The sequence below is a fragment of the Aulonocara stuartgranti genome, assembly GCF_965226115.1.
Source record: "Aulonocara stuartgranti genome assembly, chromosome: 18".
NCBI classification, from domain to species: Eukaryota; Metazoa; Chordata; class Actinopteri; order Cichliformes; family Cichlidae; genus Aulonocara; species Aulonocara stuartgranti.
In genome coordinates, this window is record NC_138954.1 from 29,170,209 (window position 1) to 29,191,547 (window position 21,339).

General features: G+C 40.7%; 1 protein-coding gene and 1 long non-coding RNA gene across 3 annotated transcripts in view; one reads left to right on the forward strand and one right to left on the reverse strand.

Annotated features, from left to right (window-relative positions):
* The window catches only part of rem2 (RAS (RAD and GEM)-like GTP binding 2), a 39,966-nt gene extending 23,912 nt beyond the window's left edge, over nt 1-16,054 (forward strand). Inside the window, exons 4-5 of the mRNA XM_082514572.1 lie at nt 651-828; nt 14,218-16,054. Of these exons, the coding sequence (XP_082370698.1) occupies nt 651-828; nt 14,218-14,546 (507 nt within the window). The 3' untranslated portion in view covers nt 14,547-16,054. The remainder of the gene's footprint in view (nt 1-650; nt 829-14,217) is intronic.
* Nucleotides 781-20,591, reverse strand: LOC309694463. Of its 2 annotated transcripts, none has more exons than XR_014272870.1 (5): nt 19,418-20,591; nt 9,329-9,416; nt 8,527-8,617; nt 5,558-5,731; nt 781-864 (listed from the first exon to the last, which is right to left on the reverse strand). It is a non-coding gene; the product is annotated as an uncharacterized lncRNA (long non-coding RNA). The 2 variants fall into 2 exon arrangements; XR_014272871.1 differs by lacking the exon at nt 19,418-20,591 and adding an exon at nt 9,618-9,715.
* Between the last annotated feature and the right edge of the window lie 748 nt (nt 20,592-21,339).

Genomic DNA, 21,339 nt, shown 5'->3' on the forward strand with positions numbered 1-21,339 from the left:
ACATTATTTTGAAAGCATGCTAGACTGGCTCAGCAAGTGATCAGCTGGGAGGGACTGAGCCACGATTGCTTGCTGGACATGATTTTTTTCAGTTAGCTTGCCATGACCGATTTTGCACCCACGGACCACCTTCAGTCCAATGTAAACGCAGCCAGCTGAATCGAGAGGAAACGCAATAGAGGGCGAACATGGTCCCAGGCAGTTACAAGCTGCTGTTTCTGCAAGAGCCACTCGGGCTAATTGAGCCTCTGTGACAGGAAGCCCCGACGGGATATTGGTGCTCACTTTTAAGAGGGTCAGGCAATTCAAAGTGAAGCGTGACAGGCACATAGTCAAGTTGAGCAAAGAACCCCTCTGAGTCCTCTCGTGGGACAGTGATAAAAATTTGAGTACTTGGAAATAGCATTGATGCCATTCCCATGGCTTTGAACAAACACACCAGCAGGCACTGGAGAGGCAATTTTAAAAAGCAGTTGAATAACAAATGATCAATTTGTTGGCGGAATGCAACACGATCTTCTGTAATGGTTAGTAGACACCTGACATTCCACACCTGCTCTGCTGTCACCTGATCTCTCTTTTTACGTGTGCACACCGGTCTGTTCCACCAAGGTGTTTGTATAATACATGTGTGTGTTTGCAATTCACAGGACCTCTCCACACTGCAGTGCGATGTGTGTATCCTGGTCTTCTCAGTGACAGACAGGCGAAGTTTTCACCGCACCGCCCAGCTCCGCCTCCTTCTCAGGGAGTCCCAGCCACAAACCCCAATCATCCTTGTGGGCAACAAGAGTGACCTAGTGCGGTCCCGTGAAATCAGCTCCGAGGGTAGGTAGAAGGATGGATGCTGGTGTGTAGTATAACCTGTATGTAAAAAAAGAAAGACCCATGATGAATTCTCACATTCTTCCCAGTAACCTCCCAGTCACCCCTGTACCAACTGTAACAGGGAGCAGATTTTTAGACTGCCTCAGTGCTGAAACTGTTAGCATGGGGTTGTGGTAATATGAATACACATTACTGCAATAACATTAGTGCCTTCTCTGGATTTTAAAAGAAGACACTTTCAACACATAACTAGAATTTTAGCTGTAATCATCAAGGGAAATGTAAAAAAAATGCATTTACACCAGTGCATTCATGATGACTCATTTATTATATTAGCAAAATCCAGGTGTATGGAGGGCCACAAGTGCCAACATGAATTAAATGAATACACAATTAAATAATTTATTAAATGTTTTAAATTATTTGAAAGCCCATGTAATTAATTATTTATATATCTAATTAATTAATTAATTCCCATTTTTAATCATTAATGACACATTCAATTAATTATTTAATAATTTATTTTATTCATTTTGGCATCTGTGGACCTCCGTATTTTTGTGCTGCACTTTTTATTCATTTTATATTTAGTGATTAATCTAACTAAATCCCATCTTGGATACAAACGGAGAACCTAACATTGCATTCGCAGGGGAATGATGATTTAAAAATGCACGACAAACAAATTATTCAGACATTTTCCTGCAGTAGCTTCTCTCACAAAAGAAGTGTGTTCCAGAGGTTTACTGTTTTTATTGCGAGACTAAATCTGATTAAAGTTTAAAGCGTCAGTGGTGAGCGCAGACAAATATGCAATTCCTTTGAAAATGTACAAAGTCCTAACATCAGCGCTGCAAAAATCACAGAAGCCTTCTTTGTCATTGCTGTTTTCCAGTTTTTAAACCTTTAATCTCTGCAGTTGACATATCTGAGCGTGACGCAGCTGCCTAACTTTCCCATGGACTCTGCCTCATTTGTAATGTTTATCATGTACGGGCTTATTGGAAATGATGTTTCTGGGTGAATGACGCAAGAAAAGAAACAAATGAAAAATTGTAATGCACTCTCTTTGTCCACTTTCCTTTATTCCTCCCCAAATGTAACATCCTAAACACACAATAGGATCTGGTCAGTACCGATGCTTTCGGTGCTGGTTATAATAGATAAGAATGCCTAAAAGCCCAAAATGAAAATGTTTAGTTAATAGGCACACATTTTCCCCAGAGAATAGTGTGTGCTTTGTACAATTACTCATCAGTCCCTTCTGTTTACCCTCTTCTCTGCCTTGGCTCATCTGTCTCTCTCTGCACGCTGTTTTACCATAAATCTTCCTCAAGGCTGACATCATCTCAATTAGAAGCCGTCTTTGGGGATCTATCTTTGATCAGCAAAATCAATTTCTTCACTGTTTACAATATCCAGGGATTAATGCTCTGTGGTAGACAAAGTTCCCATGAGGAGATCTGTTGCTACAAACTGATGAGATGTTAATATGGAGTAACTATGAAAGCTGTTTACCCCAGTTGGCTTTTTAAAAAACAAAAATGTTGTATTATTCTACCGAACTCAATCAAAGTGGGCGTGATTAGGCTTTTTGAGAGTGATGAACAGAATGACTGTATAGTATAAAAATCAAATAAGAAAAGTTGACCAAACACAAGATTTCCTTGGTGGTTGATTACTCACCTCTATATACACAGGTAGCCAAATCAAGTCAAGAAACCATAATTTCATGTTATTTATTGAGTTAAAAAAGCAGCATAAATCCCACAGATCTTAGAGTTAACTTTTCTTTGCTAAACAACCCTGCTGGGCAGCGAGCTTCGCACGCTTTTGCATATTTTTGGCGTTCGGCACTGAAGTTAAATAAATTCAGTGAGGGAGAAACAAGCAATTCTACACTGAATTCATTTGGTGACAATCCACTGAACACAGATCAGACCACGGGCAGGTTATAATTTGGCTGGACTTTTATGGGTGAATTTTTATGAAGCTCTGCCAGGCAAACCCATTACCCGGATTTCATTAATGTTTCAAACAGGAGCTGGGTGAAGAGTGGTGGTAGCTGAAAAAAAAGAGAGAGAAAGAGTGACAGCCCAGTTTGACCTTGATCTAAATTTGTAATTGTGTCATATATGGCTGTGATCTTAAGCCTTCACTGTCATCTCTGCAGTTTCAATTTATATTCATTTATATATTTAACTCCGTGTCCCTCGGCGCTGCTTGATGTTTTGTTTTTTGTTTGTTTTCCAGAAGGCATATCTCTGATTGGATAATCTCCCTTTTACAGTGCACAGCTGCTCTTACAATCTTTATGTATGTTTGTCCTCATCATATATTCACAACTGGCTGCATTTACATCCACATATTAAACGTGCTAACAAGCAGACTCCCTCATCTCGCTCTATCTTCTCGCTGCTTGATGCCAGCGAGGCGGTTTCAAAGAGAGGGCTTTGATAAGAGGAACGGGAAGGAGAGGAGTGACGCAGGGAAGGGCAAATGTACGAGAATGCTGTACGTATGAAAGAGAGCCTCAATTTGGGGTGATGTGTGAAATGCATAGTGGAGCGGCGCGTGCGCTGGGGAAGAGTGCGGCTTATTTTGCCCTTCAAAAGAACCACTCTGAGTTCTTACACAATCAGATTGGGCATATTTCAGCAGAGGTTATACTGTTTGTGCTACATCCATGTGCCAGTTTTGCCACACATCAATATTGTGAGTGTGCATCTCTAAAATTTTTGTTATTAGGTAGCATTCATTTAAAAATTACTAACGGCCTGCCAGTGTTATTGAATTCTGCACTTTTTTGACTATTCAGTCACAAAAGTTTTTAAAAGACCCCCACAAGCCGCTGCTGCTGGCTGTGACAGGCGTAAAAGCTAAATTGTCTCATTTGTAATCTGGACGAACTGTCATTGATCGGAGATCAGCTTCACTAGCAGATAAAATGAAAGCTTAAATTGTGAGTCTGAATCAAAGTCTGGACAGAGTGCATGTTAGCCCTTACTCGACTCAGCTTTTAATGCTAAAGCAATTTTGATGTGAACATCCAGTGACTTACTGTAATGTGGAATGATTGCTCGTCCTACCAAACTGTCCTAAAAAAGCCAACTCATCTCTGCAGCTCTACCATGCATTTACTTTTAACTCTTTGGATTGGTTTTATTACTGTAAATGTACATAGATCATTTAAGTGGAACCCAGTGAATAAATAAAACCTTTTCAAACCACTTATAATAAAGCTAGGCTAGATAACGTGTACTCATATCACATAACAACAGAGTCAAAGTAAATATGTGGACCCTGATGTTATTTTAAGGACCTGTTGGGGACAAAAGAAAAAGTAAAGTAGGGCCATGAACATGTTTTAAATGAGATGCAAATGATATGCTGATGTGCTAGATAAATAACTTCATGATCTATAGATGGACAGACTCTTTCAAAACTTGAATATGTTTTTGTCAGAAAAGTTTCATGCTTTTTTTCCTGAGTTCGGAAGTTTAACAAATACCCAGCAAACAGAAGCACTATGGCCACATCCACTTGGGGCCCATGCATGATGAGTGTGGGTCTGCTTGTGCTTATGCAGGCTCACAGTTCACCAACATCTGCACACAGGCATGTTTACTAGGTTTGTTTAAGGGATGTTGACACTGGTAAAATAAGATGAAAGGAATATTTTTGATTAAATATGGCAATGTACAATTAAAGACTTAGAGCAATCCAACTCTCTCATCTTCATGAGGGAATCTTCAAGTTCGGCACAAATTCTCTTGAGATTACAGTTTGTTGTAGTATCCACACTAAATGTATGGTTACTTATTTCTTCGATGCCTAAAACTCAAGAATTCATACACTAACCTATCTATTATAGCCAAAAGGTTAACAGTCAACATCACAGAGTTGAGCAAAATACATGGTCATGTCATGGTCATGGTTTACAGCTGGAAAAAGACAGAGTGCCCATTTTATGTTGAGAAGTAGTTGCTGCAAAAAGTGATGATCTTGGAGTTTGTTTATGTGTCAGGGTCAGGTAAAAGTAAAGACAAAGCTGTTGAGTTACTAGTCCAGAGCATATATATGTGCCATATTGCACAATGATATAAGTATTATTAATCAAGATTAATAGGCTGAGTATTGTGTACACATATTGGACTGTACTTGCTCACATAAAGAACCTAACGATCGGCACTATATCAGCACTGTGTTGTGTTTGTGCTTTGGTGTGAGAAGCAACAAGAATGTACCTACCTGTTGCTATAAGGTTTTATTGATGGGTTTGTTTTGGAGCATTTCTGACCCCTAGTGGCCAAAATATGATATTTGCTGCTTTAATATTAAAAAAACCATAAAGAAAGGGTTTGGGCAGGCAATAATAACAAAGCTTTGAGGATTGTTAGTTGGAAAACTGAATTTGATAAATCAATGTTAGATTTTTATCTGCAGTAATGTCAGACAATAATATGTCAACTACTGTGTGCTTTTAATGAAATTTGGTCAGAAACATGCATTTGGTGTATTTGCATTGTGATATATTTGAAATAACTACACTTATCCTTGGTTATAGATGTCTCTGTATACATCAATAAAATGCAGTGAATGAACAAAAGAGGAATCTAAATCAAATCAATATTTGGTGTGACCACACTGACTTCTTCTAGGTACACTTGCACACAGTGTTTGAAGGAACTTAGCTTGCAGGTTCTTCCAAACATCTGGGAGAACTAACCACAGATCTTCTGTAGATGTAGGCTTCCTCACATCCTTCTGTCTCTTCATATAATCCCAGACACACTCGATGATGTTCGGGGCCATACCATCACTTCCAGTACTTCCAGTACTTCTTTACGCTGAAGATATTTCTTAATGACCTAGTGGCTGTATGTTTGGGGTCGTTGTCCTGCTGCAGAAAACATTTGGGGTCAATAAACAATCATTAATTTTTCTGAAAGCATTCTTTGTTTAAAGCATTTTTCTCACCTGCCTAAAACGTTTGCACAGTACTGTACATAGTTATACATTAGATTAATTTATGGATTTAGGATTATCATAAATTTCTATAAAGGATATTGTTTTTGGCATGGTTTAAGTTTCAAGACACAGTAGGCTGTGCATTTCTTGTTTTCCTCAAGCTTTGTATAGTCAATCAAAATTAGTGGAAACACGGTTTAGGGGAAATTCTTGTTTGTTTTGGGGGGGTTTTGCTTTTTTTGCTGTGCAACTTAAATCAAGGCAGCAAGTGCAAAATGTGCACGCTGGCGCATGCTCGTTGCTGTCAACTCGTGTTGGCTCTCGGCTTCAGCGTACACTTGATGATGTGAGTAGAAAGAGGCGGTAGAGAGGGTAGGAATGAATAATGAGAGATGCCTATACTCAGCAGATTCTTTTGTCATAGAAAAACAACAACAACAAAAAAAAGGGGGGATTGTGGTCAGCGATATGCAAATGCTGCATCCATGTTCCCGGGGCGCATGACAACAATGTTCTCATGTTGTCTCTGGACAGGCCACGTGTACATTTTTTTGTTTATTTTCTGACATGTGAACTTGACAGAGGCAGCTCTCCAACCTGCTTGCCTAGCCAACATCCTTCTAAAAGTACCTGAGGCCTTTCTGAGAGAGCTAAAGTCATAAAGTCTATTTATGGCATGTACAGTGACACTTTTATGCTGCTATGTCTCACCTACCCCCTCTTGCTACATCTCTCCCTGCCTCTCTATCCTCACCACCCAGTGATACACACACTGTCACTCTGGGAACATATTTATCATTTGCTCAATATGGTGTTGGTGTGGCCTTGCTCCTCAGGCCTTTGATTAATATGCACTCTGGCTCCGTTTGCTTAGTCGGCGTTCTTTCTGTCTTTCCCCTCCTGTCTCAGTCTGTCTCCTTCCCCTTCTCCTGCATGTTCACATCATCTGCCGTCTCGCATGTCGTTCCCTGTCGGGATCGCCTTCTTGCTTTATAAGTCACATTTCCTCCTTTTCATCACTGTTGTCTTTCTTCATCAGTCTTTTCTAATGGTCAGGATATAGGTAGAGAGCCCCATCCCTTGTCTCATCTCCTCACCATGTTTTCTCATCTTGGTTGCTTTCCTCTTTGCTCTCCCTTCTTTTTCCCCCTCTTTCATCTCCTTTCTGTTCTCCTTTCATCATTTTATTTCCTATTCGTTCCCTCCTACCTCCTCTGCTCTTGATATCTTTCTTGTCCTTGTCTCATCTCGTTGTCTCAGCTCCTCTCCATATTCTTCCTCCCACCTCTCTCCTTCTTACCTTCTGTCTTCATTTATTCTCATCATCTTTCTTGCTTTTCTACTCATCTCCTCTTAATTCCCTCATTTCCTTTCCTTTTCTCTTCTTCTGCTTTTCTCCTCCACTCGTTTCCTTTGTTTTGTTGCTTATTTTCCTGTCACCTCTTCACTTTTACTTTTGTCTGATCTCCTCCTGCTTTCGATCTGCTCCTTTGCTTCTGTTATCTCGTTTAATGCTCTTACCTCATCTTTCAATTCTCTCTTCTCCTTTTGCTTCATCCTCTCATGTTGTACCCCTCTCAGCCCTCTCCCCCTTCAATTCAATTTTGCAAGCTCCCTTTTAACAGGTTATTCAATCAGCTGTTGTAGGTATTAGTAAAAGTCCTGGTAATCTGGTCTGGGATTTGCTGTATTTCCTCTCTCTCTTACCTCACCCACTATTAGGTGACACTGCAGACGTTCAACAGCTGCTGTGTGCTTGGATTATTAGACCCAGATCAAATCTGGAGCTGTTTTTCCCTAGTGCAATACCCGTGTAACACTGGTGTGCATATGTTCATGCTCTGCAAAGGCAGCCACACCAAAACCAGACTGACAAGTTGCATTGGAATGGCCTTAATTTAAAATATAATATCATAATATAATGTAAGCATTATAGGATCAGTGTTTTGAACTCATTTTCAGGTACAAGTCCATATCAAAGAAATCAGACCAAACTCATCATCCAACTGAAAGCCCTGAAACTTTTGGAAGAAAACTTTAAGTCACCATGAGATGATCATATGTGACCACATAGAAGAATTCTGTTATTTTACAGTCTGGTTTTTGTTCTTCGTCTTGGAAACTTTATTAAATCTTTTGTCACCTACTTCTTTGCTTCACCTTCTTTGCTTTTTTTTGGGGGGGGAGGAGGGGTTAGAAATGACTGAAAGATTAATAGGCTCTGTTTTGAGTTTTGTTCAAAAAAGAATGACTTCATATAGGGAAAAATATATATCACATGTGCAGGACACCTTAAACTAGTTTTTTAATTAAGCACCAAGGCAGAACAAAATCGGGGCTATATCACAACATGAGGACTAAACCCCAATTCAACCAAACCCAAAACTGATCCGGAATTAAAACAGGACTACAACAGTTCAAAATCAGGACTACTGAGGACTTAACCAAGACAGAACCAGAATCAGAACTAGATGATAGTAGCACTAAAAATCATCATAGACCTGCACTACACTTGTTTTTTTAATTCTACCAAAGTCCACTATTTAGATTGAGAAAAGTTTATATAATTATTTAGCCTTGTTGTGCAAACAAGCCTGCAGAACTTAATAAATATAGAATTTGAAAAATAGCAAACCTAAAAAGAAACACTAGGTACGAGATACATGAGTACCTATGATACGGTGATACTTTTGGTAAACAACCATTTGACTAACATGTGTGTCTCACCTGCTCTTGTTCATCTCTGTTCTGTCCTCGTTCTCCATCTCCCTCTCTGTTCCTCTCTCTCCCTCTCTGTTCCTCTCTCTCCCTCTTTGTGCTGACAATCATCAAATATACAGTTGAAACCACATATTTATGTACTCTTCAGCTCAAAACACAAACACTTTTTTAATTGTAACATCAAATCAGACTAAATGTTTATTTTTTTAGATTGATAAATATAAAAAACATATTTGTTAACTTTAAGAGTAAAGAGAGAAACTGTCTGTATTTCTTAATTGCAAATGGCACCAAATTGTATTCAAACTGAGCCACACTTATGGAGCTCCACAGTTCTTTTCCTGGTGTTTTGGTTGACATCTCTTGATTTTCCCATGTCACAGAAACAGGCTCTGTGTTTTGCCTTATATGCATCCACAGCTGTGCCACCAATTTACTCACATGGACTCTACGAACCTATCAGAAGCTTCTTCAGCTCAGAATGGAATCGTCTGCAGTTTCTTATTAATTAACAATAAACTTAGTGTACATGTACTCCTAAATTTGATCAAAGTGATAAAAATAGACAGCTCTGTCTCTCTTTATTCTGACATTTAACTAATTCAAAAGATATTTCAATATTTATCTAAAACAAAAATTTACTCTAAATTGATGTTGTACAGTAAAAATGTTTTATGTTTTCTCCCTAAAGTGTATGTAAATATCTGGTTACAAATGTGAATATCCTGCTGTGTACTGAAATCCCTCTTGTTTTGCATAGAAATATACTGAACAACATACAAAGCATAATATATAAAATAACATTTACCTGAGTTTTTTCTTTGAAAGAAGCCTCTAATGTCCATTCTTATATTTCAGTACATAACTGAAACCGAATTAGTCGGGGAGGGTAAGAACTGAAAATATGAAATAAACACACGTAAGATAAGACTCTATAAAAAAAAAAGCATTTGTTCGGCTTTTCATTTCGCCATTTGTTGATTCACTTGAAGAGCGAGTAACGTAATATTGGTCAAGTGATCAGTTTGATATCAATCTTTCGTGATTCACCGTCATATTTACATTATTTGTACGGTACGAATGATTTGCTTTGGTACCTGGTCAAACTTAAGCTCTCCTTAGTATGGCTGGCTCCGTTTCTCCAACAGCACACTCACAGGCAGCAGCTGCCCCGCCCCCTCGCTCAGTCGCTTAGTGCCTGAGCTTGGATCATACCAATATCAGGGGGGATTCACGCACAGTCGTAAATTCCCACAGTGTGCACTATGTGCTTCAAATATTGTGTGTACTTTTTGTTTTATACAGTTGTCAGCCAGGCATCTAACTATGAAAAAATTACACTCCAAAAGACCCTGGACTTCTGACAAAACAACCCGGGCTTAAGCCCAGTAAGCCACCCCCACGCTCCGCCCCTGACGTGGGGTCAGGATGGTCATAAGAAAGGTAGTTGATCAGCCAGAAAATACACAGGAGGAACTTGTTGATGATCTGAAGGCAGATGGGACCACAGTCACAAAAAACACCACTGGCAACACACTACACCATTATTGGATTGTAATTTTGCAGCGCCTGCAAGGTCCTCCTGTTCAAGAAAGCACATGTACAGGACTGTCTTAAGTTTTCTAGTGAACATGTAAGTGATTCAGATAAAGTGCTACGTTGCAGATGAAAGTAAAATCAAGCCCTTTGGCACTGATGCAGCCTGCTATGTTTGGAGGAAGAGAAATGCTGAGGAGGACTTAAAGAACACCACCCCCTGCCCTACAGCACAAGTACCCCCACAGTCAAGCATGGAGGTGGAAACATTATGCTTTGGGTGTGTTTTTCCTGCTAACGGTACAGGATGACTTCACCGCATTGAGGGGCCAAGGGACAGGGCAGTGTCCATAAAATGTTCCCTCAGCTGGAACACTGATGACGGGTCGTGGATCGATCTTCTAGTATGATGAAGACCCAAATATTTATTTTACTAAATGATATGAAACTCAGTTTATACCTTTTATGTAAGTTTTTTTCTGGATTTTTGGTTGATATTCTGTCTCCCTCCCCCTTTAAAATAAAATTACCATAAAAATTAGACACTGCTCATTTCTTTGTATGAGAGCAAATGTAAAAATTCAGCAGGGGATAAAATAATTAGCTCCCCCACTGTACTGCTAGAATGGTGGCTCATTTTAATCATTGCCAAAGTTTCAAATAATGACATTAGCATATTTTTAAGTAAAAAAGAGAGCATATCTAGTCATCTCAAGTACACAGCTATTTTAGGAAAAGGTCCCATAAACCTACACTATAATGCCAAACATATTTGCTTGTCTGCTTTCACATGCATATCAGCTTGAGGGAGATGCTATGCTTAATGCATAGGGTTTAATATGATGTCACCCTATGATGTATGATGTCATGTTTATGGACATTTTTGACCATTCTTCCAGAAGCACATTTCTAAAGTCAGACATGGATGTTGGACGAGAAGGCCTGGTTTGCAGACTCCGCTCTAATTCATCCTAAAGGTGTTCTATGAGGTTGAGGTTAAGACTCAACCTGCAGGCCAGTCAAGTTCTTCATACCAAACCTGCTCATGTTTTTATGACCCTTGCTTTATTTATGAACTGATTTGCACTCATGTTGGAACAGAAAGGAGCCACTTACAAAGTTGGGAGCATGAAATGTCACACTAAGAGTTCCTTTCACTGAAACTAAGAGGCTGAGCACAACTCCAGAAAAACAACCCCTTGCCATAATCTCCCTGTGCTTCAAGCTTTACACTCGGCACAATCAGTCAGACAAGTACTGTTCTTCTGGCAACCGCCAAACCCAGACTCATTCATGGGCCATGCAGACAGAGAAGCGTAATTCGTCACTCGAGAGAACACGCCTCCACTGGTCCAGTGGCCGCATGCTTTACACGCAGTGGTGCTTGGTGATGTAAGGCTTGGATGTGGCCACTGAAACCCATTCTATCAAGCTCTCTATGCACTGTTGTTGAGCTAATGTGAAAGCAGCATGAAGTTTGCAGGTCTGTAGCATCTGCTCTGCAATTTTACGTGGCCTATGACTTTGTGGCTGAGCTGCTGTTGTTCCCAATCTCTTTCACTGCGTTACACCACTAACAGCTGGCTATGGAATAGTGAGGAAATTTCATGACTGGACTTGTTACACAGGTCACATCCTGTCATGGTACTATGCTGGAATTCACAGAACTCCTGAGAACAACCCATTCTTTCCCAAATGTTTCTGATTTTATATACCTGTGGCCATAGAAGTGATCGAAACACCTGAATTCAATTATTTGGATGGCTGAGTGAATACTTTTGGCAATACAGTGTACTACTCAGAGCATCAGTTTGTGAGTGGAACCCAGTCAGAACGTAAAGAGGTGACCTTTAGATATGGCCTGTCTTTGTCTGCACCTCGTTAAACCAGCACGTTACAGGCGAAGAGGAGAGAAGCAGTTTACAATAAAACAAAAGAGAACTATTTTGAACTGTGAACCAAACAGAGCCATTGTAATAGAGTCTGAGATTTAAGAAATACCTGGGGATATTACCTAAAGATGGAACACACATCGTGCATTAAACATAAGCTAAGGATAAGTGAAAAAAATGGAATGCACATTTATGTAATTATGCAATTATTGGTCTAAAAAAAAAGCTATAAATCTTTTATTGTTCAGAAATATTCCAATTAGAGTTCATTGTAACGTGCATTTAATAGAAGAATCAGAACTACTCAGGAGAGCCTCAGTCACTCTGGCACATTTAATATAAAATTACATAATTGAAAGGTTCAGCTTATCTGAATTTGCTTTACTTTTTGTGCTGTTTTCCATCCATTGTGAGTAGACAATTGAGTTTTTATCAGCACTTCATCTGAGTATTATTGTGCTCTTGACATCATTTTTTCTAAACTAATACTCTAAAATGTCCTCACAAAACCCAAACATAATTGTTCTACAGCTGTGACCTCTTCCCGCTGCCGTCATTTTAAGTTCCTGCGGTGTATTTCTAAAAACAGTTATTGTGAGTGCCAATAATACACTTAAAAGACCTTTCCAGCACGTGGCTGCTTGTGAGCTCTCAGATTTTAGCTCTGTGCAGAGCAGGAGTAAAAGCTAAAGCACAGTTGAGGGAGAGCAGTGGTTGTGCCATTTGAGTTAACAAAGAAAGCCATTTGTTGTAGAATGATCTGTATCTGTCAGCTTTCCTTATCACTGTGGCTTGTTTGGCCAGGGACAGACGGGCGCTTTTAGCTGATATCCTGAGCCTTGTCAACAACGTGCTTAGTCACCTGTCCTTATTCACGAGAGTCACACTGAGATAGAAAGCATTTCCCTGCTGCCAAGAGATTTGAGCTTATACAGCCCAGGCCACATTTAACCCCATCTTGGCTCAACTGTCTCACTGTGTCCTTGTGGACTCACCTGTGAATGCTGATTTTACAAATGCACAATAATCAGGGCCTTGTGGTAGAATTAAGATTCCTTAGTTTTGTGGTGCTGTAAGAGGCAGATAAAATTACAAATAAGAAATGCGCATTTCTTGATAAAAAACAACATTTGTAAATGATAGAGAGGTGTTTGTACTGCAAGTTTCTTATTGTACTAATTTATTTCAGCTGCATCACAGTGTTTCATCCATTGTCATGAAGTTGCATCTGTTCGTATATGATGACTTCATACTTCATAGTATTTTTGTAGAATTTGGGAAAAGCAACATAACCCTAACCCCAGGTTGGCTTACTTTTCTTCCGAGTCTTTTAACAGTAACACACAACCTCCATAGGTGGTTGGAGGCTGCTCACGCAGAAGTAAACTATGGTGGCCCTGAGAGTTCAAACGCACTGCAACTTTAGAAAAATCAGCAAGTAGTAGAATGGCAAAAACTCACAAAATACAGTGGAAGTGTTTTTGGGGAGTGAGTAACAACAGAACAGCTTTTGGAAGTGACAGAAAGGGAAACATGCGAATGATATCACTGAGACACGTTTAAAAGAAGCCAACGATGTGTCTGTGTGAGGGGGGAAAATATGCAGGTAATGTGTGTTTTAAATGCATTATTCTTATAACACTGCAGAGCCATGCTTTCTAGTAGCCATTTTGTCACATTATTGTTGCCTCAAAGAAGCTTCAACTTTGTTTTTTTCTATTTCCATAGTGTTTTCTATGCTTTTGAAACATTTCTTCTTTGTGTTTTCTTAAGTTGCAGTGCTTTTGAACTCTGTGGGCCACCCTGGTAAGCCACATCAGGACACGTGACAGGAAATAATTTGATTTCTAGTCTCAATGTTCATGAATGAGAAATATAATGTTGTTTTTAAACGCATAAAATAGCGCAGTCTAAAACCCACCACAATTCCCCTTCCTCTTTTATTTCTCTGTTACTGCCGTAGCTTTCAGGCACAGTTTCAGAAGCACATTACACGGGGGAGAGTCCAATCCTCCCATCTCACACAGCCGGTCACGATTTTCTGTGAAAGGACTTCCAAACACTTAGAAAGCTAATAGAGATTTCAAAACTGCAGTGAGTGAGCTCTCAAGTACTACCTCGTGGTGATACACATCACACGGCAGCTGGGCTGTTTTCACAATCCAGTGTCCGTAAATTTCAAACTGCTGCCTCTAAATGCCATCTACAGCTGACATTATGTAGATCCTTAGTTATAAAATGCTTCCCAAATGTCTCTGTTTCCAACCAGAGGCCCAGTCCAGCGCCATGATGTTTGACTGCCTCTACTTGGAGCTCTCTGCTTCCTTAGAACACGGCACCAGTGAGCTGCTGGAGGCGGCAGTGCGGACCGCGAGGGGAGACTGCGTGGGCCCCGGATGGACGGACGGTGACCCCGGTGCTGGCCGCAGGGAGAGCCTGACGAGCCGGGCCAAGCGTTTCCTGGCTGGTCTCGTGCCCCGATCGTACGGCCGAGACAGGGACCGGGATCGAGGCCGCTACAGGGAGATGAGCCGCCACAGGGGCAGCAAAATCCTTCGGCAGAAGTCCCGCTCCTGTCATGACCTCAGTGCACTGTGACACACACCCACACACATAAATGCAGGCAAATAGACACACTCAACATGAACACAGACATACACCAAATTGAAAGACATGGAGGTGGGTGGGGGGCTAAAAGACTGAGGAGTAAAAGGAGATCGAGTTGGAGGGACAACATGAAAAGGACTGGAGCAGGCTCACGGGAATGGGAAAATTAGAGAGGTGTAAGGAGAGAAATTTAGCCGCCGAAGAGGAAGGTCAGGGGAGGAGAAAGTGGGAGAAAACAATGAACAGATAGCCCGAAACTCATTTCGGGAGAACAAAAAATCAACGATAAGGAGGTGAGCTCCATTTGTTGCTCTGGCTTGGGTGAGTCAGTGAGCACTCGCTACCTGATGAGAGCCGGCGAGGGAAGATTAGCATGAGAGTTGGATCAAACTGGCGATTTGACGCTTAATGTCACGAAATGAGAAACAGACTGGGGTCACAAATAAACACACACCCAAGTAGCACGCACTGATAACGTAGAGACTGATAGCAATCTAATGTATACCATTATAGACCCTGTTTTATAGCATGCAGAGTAGACGATTTAAGACATGATCCTGTAGGTTTTACAGTTACACGATTCTGTACCTCAGTGGCCAATAGCTAATGCACAATCTAGCTAGTGTCTCTAGCAACACCATCTCAAAGGCAAGACTATTTATAAAAGTGCTCCATCTCCACGCATCTTTGGCCACTTTCCACACTGCATCCACTGTTCTGTCCCCATATTGATTTAAAGTAGTGTTTGATGATACTGCCTGTGGCACATGTTCATTTGAGACTTTTATACACGGTTTAAAACGTCAGCACCCAAGCCATAACTTTGCTGAACGCACCACGAGTGATCAGCACAAAGAACCCTTTACTGGAGGATGTGAAGCAAAGGAGAAAAGGTCAAGACGGCTGTAAGGACTAAGCCGTTGGCAGGGATAACCAGACTGAACTCTTCTTCAATCGAAGCTGAGTCACAGAACACTGAGATACTCTCGAAGCGCAGGGGGACAAAACAAGAAAACCTAATCTACCTGTGGCTGTTTGATGTATTCCTTCTCTTCCCTTTTTTACCCACCGGCATCATTATTATGATGAATGATGATGATTCTTATAATCATTATTATTAATGTTATTATTATTATTATGTGTGTTTCGACTGAATTCTGTGGGGGCTGGCCACACAGGTGACCCAGAAAAGAACGTTCTGGAAACGTTGTTCTGATATCTCATCAAGCGTGGGGGCGTCACTGACACTTCCTCACTTGTTTGTCATCGTCAACTGAGCACTCTCGTCTTTACCACTGAGAATAAATAAAGATTTCTTTGACATCCAGTCCGAGTGTCTCGTCAGTTTTTTAAGACGCCACTAGAAAACGAGCGCCTCATTACAGCTGTCAGTCACACTGAGGGATGGTGTAATAAACCATCAGATGACTCGCAGGTATTCTGGACAGACTGGGAGATGGATTCTCAGGACACTGGCTCCATTTAGGGCTAGCAGCAAAAAAGATGCTGCCTCATCATTGTGCGCCTGTAACAAAATCTTAGGTTAAAAATAGATCGGAGGAAGGAATATGAACCAAGGCTTAGCAATATGAACTGCCTGAACTCCACCATATATACAGAACACTTGTAATTTGTGTGAAGTGATAAATTACCTGCTTAATGATGAGAGTGCAAAAAACAAATCCTTCTATAGCACTCACTCCTAGCCTTTTCAGTCTTACAAACCTGTGCAGTATCTTGCAGATCAACTGAAGTACCCCTTTGTTCCCACAGCCCTCTGCTCTGAATATGCTCATTTAAAGTGATGTTATATTGATTTTATTAATATGAAAGTGAATATCGTTACAATTTTTGTAGTTTTGTAGTTGAGTTAGTAGATAAACAAAAGCACACCATTTGCCTTTAGTTTAACCATTGTTTTTAGCACTATATAGGCTATCTGTAGCTTTGAGCTAATTACTTTAAGTCTTGCTAAATGTAACTCGTGCAAACTGTGTCGCTAACTGTGGATAAAACATCAGCGCTTAAGGTCAAAGACCTCAATCAAGTCAGCTGAAGCCAGATGTGTGACTCAATAAATACATTAGCTTACTGCTAATACAAAGGAGTTAAGTTTTGTTGTTTTGTGGAACTTTTCTTCAAGTGTGCAGATATTTGGACATTTTAACCATTATTCCAAGCTACATATCTATTCCTTATTTTTAACTGTGTCTCTGTAACTAAGGATTTTAAACAGGTTCGGCTAATACAGCTATGTCCAAACTGCCATATATATATATATATATATATATATATATATATATATATATATATATATATATATATATATATATATATATATTAGGGGTGCAACGATACACAAAATTCACGGTTCGGTTCGATACTTTGGTGTCACGGTTCGATATTTTTTCGATACAAAAAAAATGTTCATGCCTTTTTAATTTGTCATTTATTAAAATTATAAATATATATTTTAACTCAAAAATACAGTTTTTAAATTTAACCCTAACCCTTGTGCGTGTTTTTTATTTTGACAGCGAATGCGCACCTGCGGACCACTTATGTGCAGCCCTGGTTATTTAGCTCGTCATATTGCAGCCACAGAAATTATTTTGTCCATGAAACCATAAAGCTGCACTTTCTTTTTGCCTTATAGTCTCATTTGTCATAACTTCTCCGTTTTGTGGTAAGCTTTTCTTTGGCTGTCACTTCTTCACCCTGACCTGTCTTATTTGGCTCAGCAGAACTAAAATATATATCTGTCTGTGAAGGTTCTCAGTCATCCAGGTCATCGTAGTCAAATATAAATCCTGCTGCTTTTACACACGCACTCACATAAGCTCAGCGATTCTCTGCGCGATCAACCTCTCACATGTTTAAGCTTGCTGCGGGAGATTTCACTTGTCATGTTTGCATAGTAAGCTAACGATTAATAAGACGATGTCAGAGGAATTGGTGCGTAAATTATCATCACTCACAGGTCAGTGCTGTCGCTCTCTATACACAGTTCGCACGATTGCAAAGTGAAAGCAAAAAAACAAGCGCAAATTCAAACGCGATTTCAATATGTCACATATTGACAGTGGCTCACCGATGCCAATGACATAATTACCCAGCTACATTTCTGAAAGAATGCAAAAGCATTGACATATATTTTTCCTTCCTACAATAGCCCGACGGGCAGGGAAGAGATAGATTTTGGTAGCCCGACTGAAAAAATCGCTAGCCCCAGGACGTCAGGCTAGCGATATTGCAAGCCCTGTATCTGATTGAGGAATCACTCATCTTTGGAAAAGAGAGTTTATTACAGAGAAATATAAAGCTGCACTTTCTTTTTGCCTTATAGTCTGATTTGTCATAACTTTTCCGTTTTGTGGTAAGCTTTTCTTTGGCTGTCACTTCTTCACCCTGACCTGTCTTATTTGGCTCAGCAGAACTGAAATATATATCCTGCTACTTTTACACACACACGGTCAGCGATTCTCTGCGCGATCAACCTCTCATATGCTTAAGCTTGCTGCGGGAGATTTCACTTGTCATGTTTGCATAGTAAGCTAACGATTGATAAGACGATGTCAGAGGAATTGGTGCGCAAATTATCATCACTCACAGATCAGTGCTGTCGCTCTCTATACACAGTTCGCGCGATTGCAAAGTGAAAGCAAAAAAACAAGCGCAAATTCAAACGCGATTTCAATATGTCACATATTGACAGTGGCTCACCGATGCCAATGACATAATTACCCAGCTACATTTCTGAAAGAATGCAAAAGCATTGACATATATTTTTCCTTCCTACAATAGCCCGACGGGCAGGGAAGAGATAGATTTTGGTAGCCCGACTGAAAAAATCGCTAGCCCCAGGACGTCAGGCTAGCGATATTGCAAGCCCTGTATCTGATTGAGGAATCACTCATCTTTGGAAAAGAGAGTTTATTACAGAGAAATATAAAGCTGCACTTTCTTTTTGCCTTATAGTCTGATTTGTCATAACTTTTCCGTTTTGTGGTAAGCTTTTCTTTGGCTGTCACTTCTTCACCCTGACCTGTCTTATTTGGCTCAGCAGAACTGAAATATATATCCTGCTACTTTTACACACACACGGTCAGCGATTCTCTGCGCGATCAACCTCTCATATGCTTAAGCTTGCTGCGGGAGATTTCACTTGTCATGTTTGCATAGTAAGCTAACGATTGATAAGACGATGTCAGAGGAATTGGTGCGCAAATTATCATCACTCACAGATCAGTGCTGTCGCTCTCTATACACAGTTCGCGCGATTGCAAAGTGAAAGCAAAAAAACAAGCGCAAATTCAAACGCGATTTCAATATGTCACATATTGACAGTGGCTCACCGATGCCAATGACATAATTACCCAGCTACATTTCTGAAAGAATGCAAAAGCATTGACATATATTTTTCCTTCCTACAATAGCCCGACGGGCAGGGCAGAGATAGATTTTGGTAGCCCGACTGGAAAAATCGCTAGCCCCGGGACGTCGGGCTAGCGATTTCGTGAGCCCTGTATCTGATTGAGGAATCACTCATCTTTGGAAAAGAGAGTTTATTACAGAGAAATGGCTCTTTCCAAAATAAAAGCTATCCGGTTGTTCAGTGATGACGCGACGAATCCTACTTCCGGGTCTAAAGTAGTCTGCGTTTAATATGGCTTTTGTGTTGTTAACATGTTTAATGTTATATATTTTCTTCTATTTGATCTCAAAAAGCTCCTAAAACAGTCAGCGACCACTGTTGACCTCCCTCGGCTTTTATTACCGCTAATCATTTATTTAAGCTCAGTTTTTAAAACCTTACGATGTAACTACAGCCCAGCCCATGCAGCAGTATATGAATGACTAACCTCGTATTGTGGATGGATTATCTCAGTTGTTCTCCTGGCTGAAGTTTGGTCCTTTTACAGCATCCTGCCATGCGATTACATTTGTTCCTGACCACCGAGAACACTCACATTAACTTTTATCGAGTGGAAAAAAAGTTAGCTTGTTTATATTATGCTAACATAGCTGTGTCGCTAGCGGTCACGTAGCACATCATTATATACCAGCTAGCCCAACTTCAGTAACCCTACAAACGTCACTGCTGTTTAGTTTTCTGTCTTCATTTATGCTGGAAGTGATAGCAGAGCTGTACGTTTTAATTTGTTTCCAAAACCCCGCAGTCAGGACATGCTATATTGTATTTAGATAGAAGCTAGTGAGCTAACTCCCTGCTAACTTCTAACTCCGTTAAATGTCATAAATTCCGTTTTCATGGATGCCTGGATGTTAAACTCAATTGTTACACCTGGTAGAGGAGAAGGCTGATCATTTTATTAAAGATGAAATACTTTAGACAGTTTTTCAACTCTCAGTAATGCCATAGTGATCGTTTGATATATGGACCTGCAGCGGAGTTTAGACCCAGACACGGCTAGTGACGTCAGACTGAACAACCGGATACTAGCCGCTTCTTCTGGGCTATATTCTCAGCAGCATATTGTAGCGGGTCAGGGCTGTTCGGGGTTCTGTTTGTACAGTTATGTTTTGTTTATGTTGCCATAGTGACGGGTGACGCCTTCTCGCTGCGACGGTGTGTCCTTCCGGGGTCAGAGGGCGCCCTGTGTGTTGTTGTTGTTGTTGTTGCTGTGCGGTTTCCGCGCTGAGCAGTTAGCTAGCGGCAGTGTTCTTCTGCAGATGTCAATAAACGGCTGTGCTTCCTGGCTAGCTCACGGGAAGCAAGACCAAACGATACCTCCGTCTCCTCCTTGTCTGAGCTCACCACAATATTAAACATAGCAGGTCCCCATAAGGAGAATCATGTGCTAACGGCTGTCTAAATGACTCGGATAAAGTTTGTAGCATGCATGCTTGTTGTTTTTGTCTGCTTCCACTTGTCTTTGTACTAGGATGATGTCGGCGTAAATGTGCAGTCATATTCGTTGTGTTCCCACTAGTGCTGTCAGCGTTAATCTCGTTGAAATGATGTTAACGCCACAACACGGGAAATCTCCGTTAACGAGCTACCCCTGCGTGGGGCTAGACGGCTAACACGTTAACGAGCTAACTGTGCTAACACACTAGTTCCCACCCATGTAATTGAGCATTGCGTGGCACATCCAACATACTGTTTTACTTTAGTCCATGACGCGCTTACCTTCAGGGTCATACGTCACATGAAAACCAAAATAATTCCAAACGCCAGATCTGAATGAGGGTGGGGGAGGTTCAATTTGCCATGTTGCAAGGAGAGCTTAACTTCTGTCTCGCTAGCTTGCCCTGCGCTCTTCCTTCTGATGATCCTGTCTGTGTTGAACGCTCAGTGGATCTGCGCTCGACAGTGCAGCCTAGGCGGAGTAGTCGAACGCAGATTCACTGAGCGCTCAACACAGACAGCATCGTTAGAAGGAAAGTTGATAAAATAAATGACAAATTTTGTATTGTTCGATACATATGCGTACCGAACCGAAAGCACTGTATCGAACGGTTCAATATCGATACGAGTATCGTTGCACCCCTAATATATATATATATATATATATATATATGGCAGTTTCCAAGGCCTCAGGTGTAGACAGCTTCCTGTACTTCTTAGGTACCTACCTCATCGCACCTTTCTGCAACTCCGATAGTTGGCTAACCTCCCTCCGTGCTACCTTGATCTTAGCCTCTAGCCTCCTTCTCCATGGAGGGTACTGCCCCTTGTGGCTGTTCAACTTGTAGCCAAGCATCTCACTGATCACTGCTGCTGTATTGTACATCAGCTTGTTAGTGTCGGTAATCGTGG